The following is a 12,225-nucleotide window of genomic DNA, read 5'->3' as shown; positions in this document are numbered from 1 at the left end:
TGTAGTGTCTTTGTCTGGCTTTGGTATAAGGTTATGCTGGCCTCAGAATAAGTCTGGAAGTGCTCCCTCCTCTTCAGTTTTTTTGAAGAGTTTGAGGGGGATTGATGTTAGTTCTTTAAATGTTCAGTAGAATTTTTCAGTGAAGCAGTCTGGTCCTGGACTCTAACTTTTTGGGAGGCTTTTGATTACCGATTCAGTCTCTTTACTCATTATTGGTCTCTTCAGATTTTCTGTTTCTTCATCACTCAGTCTTTGTAGGTTGTGTGTTCCTAGGAATTTATCCATTTCTTCTAGTATATCCAGTTGGTTGATCTGCAGTTGGTCATAGTATTCTTATAAGTCTTCTTATTCCTGTGACATGTTGTAATGTTCCCCTCTCATTTCTGATTTCAGTTATTTGAATCTTCTCTTTTTTCCAAAATATATCTAAGGGTTGTAGATTTTGTTGATCTTGTAAAAAAAAAAAAAAGAAAAAAAGAAAAAAAAAAAAACAACTCTTAGTTTTATTGGTTTTTTGTTTGTTTGTTTGTTTGTTTTGCGGTACGCAGGCCTCTCACTGTTGTGGGCTCTCCCCTTGCGGAGCACAGGCTCCGGACGCGCAGGCTCAGCGGCCATGGCTCACGGGCCTAGCCGCTCTGTGGCATGTGGGATCTTCCCAGACCGGGGCACGAACCCGTGTCCCCTGCATCGGCATGCGGACTCTCAACCACTGTGCCACCAGGGAAGCCCTCTTTCTTCATTTTTAAAAAATATTTTTAAAAAATTATTTTATTTTTGGCTGTGTTGGGTCTTCATTGCTACACATGGGCTTTCTCTAGTTGTGGTGAGTGGGGACTGCTCTTCGTTGTGGTGTGCGGGCTTCTCATTGCAGTGGCTTCTTTTGTTGCAGAGCATGGGCTCTAGGCACATGGGCTCAGTAGTTGTGGCTTGCAGGCTCTAGAGCACAGGCTAAGTAGTTGTGACACATGGGCTTAGTTGCTCCATGGCCTGTGGGATCTTCCTGGACCAGGGCTCAAACCTATGTCCCCTGCATTGGCAGGCGGATTCTTAACCACTGCACCACCAGGGAAATCCAGATCTTTCTTCTTCTTTAATGTAAGTTTTTATAACTATCAACTTAACTTTTAGCCCTGCTTGCACTTCATTCCATACGTTTTGGTATGCTGTGTTTTTGTTTTCATTTGTCTCAAGGTATTTTCTAATTTCTTTGTGATTTCCTTTTTGACCCATTGGTTGTTTTAAGTGTGTTGTTTAATTTGTACATATTTGTGGGGTTTCCAGTTTTCTTTCTGCTACTGATTTCTAGTTCTGTAGTGATCGAAAAACATACTTGCTATAATTTCAGTCTTTTAAAATATGTTGAGACTTACTTGTTTTGTGTTCTTGTACATGATCTTTCCTGGAGAATGTTCTATGTATACTTGAGAAGATTGTATATTCTACTGTTGCTGGATGGAGTGTTCAGTATATGCCTTTTTGGTCCAGTATTGTTTGTTCTATCCATTCTTGAAAGTGGAGTATAGAAGTCTCCTGTTATTATGTTGCTGTCTGTTTTTCTCTTCAATTCTGTCAGTGTTTCCTTCCTAGATTTAGGAGCTCTGATATTTGGTACGTGCATATTTATAATTGTTATATTTTCTTGGTGAATTGACCCTTTTATCATCAAGTAATATTCTTTGTCTCTTCTAATAATTTTTTTTAAGTTATTTGTTCGGCTGCATCGGGTCTTCATTGAGGCACGCGAGATCTTCATTGCAGCGCTCGCTGTGGCGCGCGGGCTCTTTGTTTTGGCACGCGGGCTTCTCTCTAGTTGTGGTGTGCAGGTTTTCTCTTCTCTAGTTGTGGCGTGCAAGTTTTCTCTTCTCTTGTTGTGGCATGGGCTCCAGGGCACGTGGGCTCTGTAGTTTGCAGCATGCAGGCTCTAGTTGAGGTGCGCGAGCTCAGTAGTTGTGGCACGTGGGCTTAGTTGCCCTGCGGCATGTGGGATCTTAGTTCCCCGGCCAGGGATCGAACCTGTGTCCCCTGCATTGGAAGGCGGATTCTTCACCACTGGACCACCAGGGAAGTCCCTCTTCTAATAACTTTTGACTTAAAGTCTATTTTGTCTAATCTTAGTATAGCCACAACTCTCATGTTATTTAATCCTTGCTGAAGCTCTGAGCCATTAGTGTCCCAACAGGGACAGGACACTATTTCAGATAGGGAAATTGAAGCACTAGCTCTTCCCAGATTCTGTAAGAAGTAAATGTTGGAACCAAAACCAAGAGCCCCCCCTTCTACTTTCCAACGAAAATTTGTGTAATGTTTCTACCCTATTTGCCCAGCTTTTGAATTGTAGACTGTGATTGTTTTTCAAACAGTTATCTATATGTTTGTGGCCTGATCAGTTCTCTAATAGCCATTGCCTGCATGTTGTTTTGGATTTTTTTAAACTGTCTAGTTCATTCCTTGGAAAAAGCTGTATCACCGATACCTGATGAATGAAGAGCAAGCTGTCAGCAAAGTGGACGGCATCCTCTCGAGCTATGGCGTAGAGAAGGAGTCAGACCTGTGTGTGCTGAACCTCATCCGGTGAGTCCCCGTTTCTTGGGAGGAAGTCGGTTTCCAAAGTCCTTTCCCAGAAATCAGCACTTACTGGATCACCTTTCCCATGGACGCTGCTGTGAATGTCTTACAGCTACACAGCCACCACTAAGTGCTCCCCGAGTGTGGACCCTGGACGGGCGTTGTGGAGTCTGAGGGATCACCTCCTCCTCCCTGAGGCAGAGGCCTGCGTGCGCCAACACCTCCCCGATCTCTACGCTGCCCCTGCCGTACGTGAAGAGGCTGCAGGGAGGGGAGGGTTGGGGAGGCGACACCTTTTCTCTTTGGAAGAAAGTGTATTGGTGATCAAGTTTGGTTGAAGGTTATTTTAGATTTATTTTCAAAATCTTCCTTCAGCCTTTGCTTTGAAGCCTTAATCTTGTCATTGGTCCCACAGAGAAATAAAAGGCTACATTGTTACAGATTCTTTAATTTGGAAGGAATTTTAAAAAGTATTTCATCCGATTTCCCATTCTGTTGAGCAGTTCCAACAGAGGATGGTCATCTAGCCTCTACACACTTTGATTAGTAAGGATTTCTTTACCAGGCAGCCCATTGTATTGTTGACACCTTGGGTTATTTGAAAGAACCAGAGAAAAGAAGGATTTTGTACTGACACACAGTGAGTTAATGAAAAGCTGGAAATAGTCTCCAGTTTCCTTTGTCTTGTGGCTTCTCATCTGGATAGCGATTCTTCTTAAATTTTGTTTTGGAAGCCACATGCAACCTCAGCCTCATTCTGCAGCCAGTCGAGGATTGGAAATCCAGCCATGTGCATTTCTCTGTCCATCTTAGTGAAGTGATCGTCGATGGAGTGAGATTTGTTTCCCAGTATGGTTGTAGTGAAAGATGAGTGGAACTTTGCTTTTGTGGATGCATTTTTAACAGGGAGGCTTGCAGTAAAGTTAAGAATGATAGTTATATACTTATATGTCCATTATTATTTTTTTTTTATTTGGTTGTGCTGGGTCTTAGTTGTGGCAGAACGGGCTCCTTAGTTGCGGCTTGCCGGCTCCTTAGTTGTGGCTTGCAAACTCTTAGTTGTGGCCTGCATGTGGGATCTAGTTCCTTGATCAGGGATCGAACCCAGGCCCCCTGCATTGGGAGCGTGGAGTCTTGACCACTGAGCCACCAGGGAAGTCCCTATATGTCTGTTATTGATATTTCCATGTTAGTGAACATTTTCTTAGACATTAATAAATGGAGCATACTGTGTCCATAATAATAAATTTTCAATAATTTAATATTTAGTTAACTTAATATTTAATAAGTATTAAATAATAATAATATAAAGTAAATAGTAAATTAACATCTTAATGCTGTTGAATTGTCAGTCTTGATTTCCCCCTAAAGACCGCTGTCTTCTTTTGTATCCCCCAATTTTTGTGCCTCCCAGATGGGCACCCATTTAATAGTGAGCTTGTTTGACTTGAGTGTCTGGACCTGAGAGCTCACACTGACCTGCCGGGGGTGGGGTGGGCTGGTGAGGAGGCGGGAGGATCACATCTGCGCAGGGTCTTGCATTAAGTACTTTATAAATGTTATTTAATCAAAGAAAACTTAAGAACTCAAACCCAAAAATGATGAGAAAGAAGGAATCCAGGGTAAAAGGAGACATGCCTGGTGTTTCCCAAATGTCATTCGGGAAGTTTGCGCTCTGTTTAGACGGTCTGAGGAAGGTACACGAACCCCAAACCTGGCTTTCTTCACCAGCTGTCCCATGTGATTCTTACTGGTTGTGTTTTGGGTCTCGTCTCCTGTCCTGTCCACCTCCCTCCTCAGGGTGTCAACGTGTGGGCCTTGGTGGCGGCCATCGTCCTCCTGTCCAGCAGCGTCAATGACATCCAGCAGCTGCTCTTCTGCCTCCGGCGGCCCAGCTCCACAGTGACCATGCCAGACATCACCGAGACCCTGTACTGCATTGCCGTGCTGCTCTACGCCATGCGGGAGAAAGGGATCAACATCAGCAACCGGTAACTGGCCCCCGCCCTGCCCCTTCCCCGCGTTACCGCTGGGCGAGCCCCACCACCCACTGCTCCGCCAGGTTCTCCCTGAGGTTTGAGTGCAGTGATGCAGGCAAGCAGGCTCTGTGAACGTGAGGTGCCGTGGGGTTGTACACCATCCCCAAGATAGTGTCTACCTTCAGGGCTGTTGAGCCTGGAGTGGATGGAGCCTTCTGTGTTCATACGTGGCTACATTTTGTTCCCCAAAGAGCACATCCTGGTCTATCTCCTTTGCCTCTGCCCACCGCAGCCAGGCATCTCTCCCAGAACCATGCTCTCCAAATATTTACCTCCAACAGTGCAGGTAAATGTAGCTCAGCTCTAGGTATATTTAAACCCTTTTCTTCCCTTTTTTTCATAAAATGGTGATACATATTTTATTTTTAGCAATGGTTAGGAGTCTAAAAAACATCTGAGGAAAAATAAGATACAGATTGTGACTGAATTTGAAAATCTCTAATCTGCTTTTTTCCTGTTAGGATTCACTACAACATTTTCTATTGCCTGTATCTTCAGGAGAATTCCTGTGCTCAGGCCACAGAAGTCAAAGAGGAACCATCGGTCTGGCCAGGGTATGTCTGTAAGGGTGTGTGTGTGTGTGGACGTCTTTGATTCCTGACTCTTGTACTTGAAGAGGAAAAGGTGTTTTGTTTTAACCACTTTATTGAGTTATAATTTACATTACATAAAATTCACCCATTTTAATTGTATAATTCAGTAATTTTTAGTAGATTTACTGAGTGTGCAACTAACATCATAACCTAGTTTTAGAACAATTTAATCACCCTAAGGGGGGGCGGCCCTCCCCTTTTTTCTGGTTAAATTTTATTCATCCCATTTGGTTTCCTGTTTCATTTTTGACAGTCTATCACCTGATCTTTTCAATTCCTTATTCTTTTCCTAATTTCTCTTCTGTAATGATTATAGCAAGAAAACAACCATCCAGCTGACACATGAACAACAGCTGATCCTAAGCCATAAGATGGAACCTCTTCAGGTGGTAAAAATTATGGCATTTGCAGGTAAGGGGGCTGCCATTCCTGGAATGCCTCTTACCACCTTACCCGCCACCTGCCAGAATATCTTTACCTTAATCTATTATTGAACTGCTGCAGTTAAATCATCTAAAAAGCAGTTGCCAAGGAATAATTGCTTTTTCTTACCACTCCGGCGGGGCATCCACACTGGACTTCCTGGTGAACAAATGGTCCATAGGAGTTTGTTTGTGGGGTAGATGCTACTGGGATTGATCCAGCCTATTATGTATCATCATATCTGCTCAGACACTGATTGCTTATGGGGCGGTAGGTCATGTGAATCCCCTGTTCAGACAGTGTCAGGAGCTCCTTGATTTCTATAGGGTGAAGTCTAGAAGGGCCTCCTACCTTTTGGTTCTAACATACATTCCTCAGTCAGCTAATTGTGCTTCCTGGCTCTTAGAGTACTTGGTTGCTCTTTGAACCTTTGCTCATGCTATTTCCTCTACCTGGAATGCCTTCCCGCCTCTTTTCTGCCTAAATATCCTACTAAAAACAACAGCCACTTTATTAAATGTCTGCCCTATGCTAATCCTAACATTCTGTGAGGTTGGTTTATTTATTTATTTTTTGGCTGCACTGCATGGCATGCAGGATCCTAATTCCCCAGGGATTGAACCCACGCCCCCTGCGGTGGAAGTGTGGATGGCCAGGGAATTTCTGGTTCATTTTATGTATGAGGTTTTAAAGCTCAGGGAAATTAAAATGATGTGGTCCAGATTAAATGAGCAAATACGTGGTGGAGGGAGAATTCAAAGCTGGATCTATTTCTCTCCAGAAACGTGCCTTTTCCCCTCCCCGCCCCCTACTTCCTCTATCTCTCTGCCATCCGATGTTGACCTCCGTCACTTCTGTGTCTTCTCGGTGGAGGCTTCCTCAGCCCTTTGAGACCTCTGTGATTCTGAACTCTCACTGTGACTAATCTGTATTAACTGTTTGGTGTCTGATTACATGGGAAGAATAGCCAGCACACACCTTCTGTAAACACCTCCACACTATGTCATTGATCTGTTGATCTTCAAACAGCCCTGGTAGGTAGGAAAGGAGGTGCTATTTTTCTTCTTTTATAGGCGAGATTTTCTTTTTTGTTTCCAGATCCATATTCTTTTTCACTCTACTGTGTTATCATTATTCTCTTTTTTTTTGTTGTTCCAATTTTTCCAACTGTGTTGGTGTTTTATTCCCAACTAGATTGTAATGCAGGAACCTTGCTTTGTGTTTGTGACATGCTCCCAGTGCCTAGTGTAGGGCTGGATGTGCAGTAGGTGCTCAGGAAATACTTGTTCGGTGGATGACAGTTGACTAACTGAGTAACTGAATGAAAGGTGGGGAGGAGGGGCAGATAGGATAGTTCAGAACGGGTTGGAAGGATCCTTGAATCTCATTTTCATGCTCTTGCTGTCGAAGCATGAATGGTGCCTAGGCCAGCATAGCTACCGTTTATGAGTTCCTCTACTGGGTACCTGGGTAATTATCCTGTACACCCTAAGAGGTCAGTGTTACCCACACAGGCTGAGGAGCAGACTGAAGTGGCCCGCCTAGAGCTGCAGGGTCTGCAACCCCAACCCAGGTGGCTCTGTCTTGAGTCTGCTGCTCCCTTCACAGCACCGTTGTTAGTTTTCATCAGTACTGGAGAACTTGCCACTGTGTGGTCCCAGACAAGCGGGGAGATAGGCATGGGTGGGACCCGATTATAGCGTCTGTGGGAACCGTTATTCCTGGTCAGAGGGTCACCTCCCTTGCTTTTGGCTTCCTCAGGCACTGGGAAGACCTCCACCCTGGTCAAGTACGCTGAGAAGTGGTCTGAGAGCAGGTTTCTATACGTGACCTTCAACAAGAGCATTGCCAAGCAGGCCGAGCTCGTCTTCCCCAGCAATGTCATCTGCAAGACCTTCCACTCCATGGCCTACGGACACATTGGGCGCAAGTGAGCATTGTGGTGCCACTGTTGCCATTACGTCCAGTTACTGCTCTCACGTTGCAGTCAGTACGCCACAGAGACTTGGAGAAAACTTAGTGCTTTATCTTCACTTATAGGCAGGGAATATGGCCATAGATGGAGTAATTTTTACTTCATCCCATAGAGATATATTGCTACTGAGGGAAGCTTAACACTATCTCACTGAGGCAGGCATTCTCATGTCTCTGGAACTGAGGCACAGAAGGTCAGAGTGACTTGCCTAAAGTTCAGGGCATCACCAGTCTGGTTGGCCCATTCAGGCTTTCCTCAGAAGCTGGAGAGGAGAAGTCGGGGCTGAGGGGCACTTGTTCCAGGCACCCAGGGCTTCTGAGCCGTGTCCCCTTGGACGAGAAAGCTTCAGGGAACTTTGAGGTTCCCCCCCGGGGCCTCCTGGAGTCTGGTCCACACCTTGGAACAGTGGTATGTGCTGTGAGCCACTTCGTCTCCTGGGTTATTAGATGTGAATTCTGGAAAGCATAATGGAGCCCTTTCCAATCCTACGAGGACCTCACTCAGCTCCTCTGGCTTATTTTCGTCACCTGTATGTGCCACTTCCAGTGACCTGGTGGTGTCATCGGAGAGAAGGGGGCAGGCCTGGGGGAGACACTAAATCGCGAGTTGCCACAAAAGCCAACCCTGTGCCTTTGGGACGTGCGTTGCAGGTACCAATTGAAGAAGAAGTTGAATCTCTTCAAGTTAACCCCCTTCATGGTCAACTCTGTCCTCGCTGAAGGGAAGGGTGGCTTCATAAGGGCCAAGCTAGTATGTAAGACTCTGGAAAACTTCTTTGCCTCGGCTGACGACGAGCTGACGATCGACCACGTGCCCATCTGGTGTAAGAACAGCCAGGGACAGAGAGTCATGGTCGAGCAGAGTGAGAAGCTGGTGAGTGTCTCAGTCCCTTTGGAGTTAGGGCTCGGGTGGAACAAGGGCTCGACACGGTGCCAGCTTGTGCTGGTCTTTGATGTCTTTAGAGCTGCTGGCAGGAGGTGGAGGTGGAGGGGAGGCCCTAGGCCGGTGGTGCTGGCTGCGAAGTGTACAGGGTTTTGTGTGAAGAGCGCTCATCTTGCTCAGTCCTCAGCCTGGTCCTCCATTTCACAGATGGGGCTCCTGCCCAGGGTTTATAAGAGCTCGTCGTGGGGTCTGCTGGTCCAGGGTCTAAAGATGTGATTCTCTTTTCTAATTTTTATCAAGTCTTTTCAGTCATTGACCACACTTTTTAGGAATTAACTGTCGGTCATAAATCTAGAGGAGTCATCCAGCCTTTCTTGGTTCATCAGATGCTGTGCTTCCTGAGCGATGCTCTACCTCTGGGTGTGGTCCAGCGCCTGGCTTTTGCCCATCTGGGCGCCTGACGTTGACACGAGGCCCTCGTGGAGCCGGGGAGGTCAGGGAGGGGCTGCCGTTCACCGTGAGCTTGGGCCTTTGCTTTGACCCCTGCACGTGGACATGAACTCCTGATTTCAGGGTCATGACCTTCACATCACCGTGTCACTTGCTTTCTAGAACGGTGTCCTCGAAGCGAGCCGACTTTGGGACAACATGCGGAAGCTGGGCGAGTGCAAGGAGGAGGCTTACCATATGACGCACGACGGTACGCACGTGCCCAGTCCTGAGCCCCACCGTGGACCCGCCTCATTCCGAGTTCTGACTCTTCTGCCCCTTCTTGTAGGCTACTTGAAACTCTGGCAGCTCAGCAAGCCTCTGCTGGCCTCTTTTGACGCCATCTTTGTGGACGAGGCCCAGGACTGTACCCCAGGTGATAAACCATTCAGGACACCAGTAGTCCCAGACACATAGCAACAGTGTTGTGAATGTGTAAGAGGACACACGTGTGTGCATAAGTCGATGATTCTTGTCTGTCATGAGGAGGAGCGCGTGACGCTTAGTCGTTCAGAAACGCTTTGCTGTCTGACTGTGGATTTCAGCACTTGTCTCTCCACCCCCACCCCTTACCCAAAGGAGACTTAATTTTCTCTAAATGTTTTGCTTGCATTATTCTTAAAATATTGCCTGAGCCTAGGTCACCAGATGATTGGCTTGAGACTCATGTGGAGGGGGAAAAGGTAGTCAATTTAGAGTGAACAATTTGTGTTGTGTATTTTTCCAGTGGCTGATAGAAAATAGTGTGACTTGGTAGGTCATTTTGGGGCCTTAAATTATAATATCAGAGAAGATAACTTGCCTCATTTTATATTTGCCTGTGTGGTTTCTTATACTCAGTAATTTATTCAGGAGTAAAAATAATCTGCATTCGTAGGGTTAGAAGCTCTTTTGTTTGTTATAAAATCATTTCTTTGGACTGAGTGCACCTGTGCTGGAGGGAAAGATAACTCTGTTGTCCAGTGTGCAAGCATTTTCATCCTTTTCTGTCTTAAGTTTGGTTTCTTTTTGCTCCGTGGGTTGGTGTTGCTTCAGAGCCCTTACTTTCCATCTTCTTGGTCGCAGCGATCATGAACATAGTTCTGTCTCAGCCGTGTGGGAAAATCTTCGTGGGGGACCCACACCAACAGATCTATACCTTCCGAGGTGCAGTCAACGCTCTGTTCACAGTCCCTCACACGCACGTCTTCTATCTCACACAGGTAAGCGCTGTCTTTGCTTCCCAGTCCCCAGACGCGTATATACACGCAAGCCCTGTGGCTCCCCGCCCTGGTTCTCCAGTGTTGACTACGTGCCAGGCCCCGTGTGAGGCTTTTCATGAGGCTCACTGTGTGTAGCAAATCCATGCCTCTAAGCAGTGGCTCTCCGTGGTTCTCGGGGTCTGCAAACTCAAAACTGTTTTCATAATAGTTACCTGCCTCTTGCACTATGTTGACATTTGCACTGATGATGCAAACTCAGTGGTGAGACTGTGGCTGAGAATCTCGGCTTCGGCACCAGCCGGTCCTAGCAGTAGCCTCATTCTTCGCTGCAAGGCACTGAGTCAAAAAAGAAAGCAGGCAGTTCACTAAGAACATCTTTTTTTTTAAGAATACTATTTTTAAAAAATATTTATTTTTATTTATTTATTATCTTCATTGCGGCACACAGGATCTTCTGGTTGCAGCATGCAAACTCTTAGTTGTGGCATGCATATGGGATCTAGTTCCCTGACCAGGGATCGAACCTGGGCCCCCTGCATTGGGGGCGCAGAGTCTTACCCACTGGACCACCAGGGAAGTCCCTACTAAGAACATCCTTGATGGCACAGGAACAATGATCAATTTCATTACTGTAGACCCCTGAGTCCGTCTCTCTCACAGTCCGTGTGATGAAATGGGAAGTCGGAGGAAGTCCTTCTGCCCCCGCAGTGTGCTGCTGTCTGACCAGGAGCACTTCTGTGATTGTGTTGTGAGCTCCACCGCTGCTGCTTTCGTTTGGGCTTGAACGAGCAGCTGACGGACCAACTCTGGTTATTCAGACTTGGGGATTTGGCATTTTCTCAAAAATGCATGCTATGAGCTGTGACTTCAAGGAAAACAGCTGACATATGTATTGCCGAAGATAAAATTCTTGCTTTCAAGTGAAATCCAGATTTTGGAAACCTTGTTTCCAGCATGAGCATGGCAACTCCTGGGGCCTTGACTGTCTGGAAAAGCTGTTACATGTTCCTCCCCTTTTCAGCGCTCATCTTTGTGAGGCTGTCACACCAGGCTGGATGCAGACAGAGCTCTGAGATTCGGCTCTCTTCTCTTAAGCTGGGCACTAAAAACATTTGCAAAAATGTAAAAACAGTGCCACTCTTCTCTCTAACTTCTGTTTTGGAAAATAACATTAAAAATTTTTTTTTTAATTTTTTGGCTGCGTCGGGCGGGTCTTGTTGCTGCGCGTGGGCTTTCTCTAGTTGCGTTGAGTGGGGGCTACTCTTTGTTGCAGTGTGCTGGCTTCTCATTGAGGTGGCTTCTCGTTGCGGAGCATGGGCTCTAGGCATGCGGGCTTCAGTAATTGCAGCATGAGGGCTCAGTAGTTGTGGCGTGTGGGCTCTAGGGCACTGCCGTGAGCTCAGCAGTTGTGGCTCGCAGGCTCTGGAGTGCAAGCTCAGTAGTTGTGGTGCATGGGCTTAGTTGCTCCGTGGCATGTGGATCATCCCGGACCAGGGCTCGAACCCGTGTCCCCTGCATTGACAGGTGGATTCTTTTTTTTTTTTTTTTTTTTGCGGTACGCGGGCCTCCCACTGTTGCGGCCTCTCCCGTTGTGGAGCACAGGCTCTGGACGCGCAGGCTCAGCGGCCATGGCTCATGGGCCCAGCTGCTCTGCGGCATGTGGGATCTTCCCGGACCAGGGCACGAACCCCTGTCCCCTGCATCGGCAGGCGGACTCTCAACCACTGCGCCACCAGGGAAGCCCTGGAAAATACCGTTTTAAAAATATGTTCTGTATGTTATCATGTAATGGGGTTATTGTTATATTGAAATGCACTAAAGTTGCTAATGTGGTAATTGTAGGTAGGTACAACTCACGTAAATGATAAGCGTCTTTGGGTGCTCACTAATTTTTTGAAGTATGAGGAGTCCTGAGACTAAAAGGTGTGAAAACCACTGCTTTTAAGAAACTCACTTCTAGTAAGAGGATGTGAGACTGCCAGCAAAAGTGCCAGCATCATCTGAACTGTGTTCTGTTCTTTTCTAGGAGGCCCTGTAGCCCACTCAGTGACCTTATT

General features: G+C 46.4%; 1 protein-coding gene across 2 annotated transcripts in view; it reads left to right on the top strand.

The window, feature by feature from the left end:
* Positions 1-12,225, top strand: part of FBH1 (F-box DNA helicase 1) — a gene marked incomplete at its 5' end in the record, with an annotated part of 34,719 nt that overhangs the window by 4,240 nt on the left and 18,254 nt on the right. For both annotated transcript variants that reach the window (XM_079700822.1, XM_079700823.1), the window contains 10 exons: positions 2,441-2,571; positions 2,678-2,813; positions 4,366-4,556; positions 5,066-5,158; positions 5,514-5,608; positions 7,382-7,550; positions 8,246-8,468; positions 9,090-9,177; positions 9,256-9,342; positions 10,032-10,168. In XM_079700822.1, coding sequence (XP_079556948.1) covers positions 2,441-2,571; positions 2,678-2,813; positions 4,366-4,556; positions 5,066-5,158; positions 5,514-5,608; positions 7,382-7,550; positions 8,246-8,468; positions 9,090-9,177; positions 9,256-9,342; positions 10,032-10,168 — 1,350 coding nt within the window. The remainder of the gene's footprint in view (positions 1-2,440; positions 2,572-2,677; positions 2,814-4,365; positions 4,557-5,065; positions 5,159-5,513; positions 5,609-7,381; positions 7,551-8,245; positions 8,469-9,089; positions 9,178-9,255; positions 9,343-10,031; positions 10,169-12,225) is intronic.

This window comes from Hyperoodon ampullatus (genome assembly GCF_949752795.1).
Source record: "Hyperoodon ampullatus genome assembly, chromosome: 3".
Taxonomy (NCBI): Eukaryota; Metazoa; Chordata; class Mammalia; order Artiodactyla; family Ziphiidae; genus Hyperoodon; species Hyperoodon ampullatus.
This window is presented reverse-complemented; position numbering and strand designations above follow the sequence as displayed.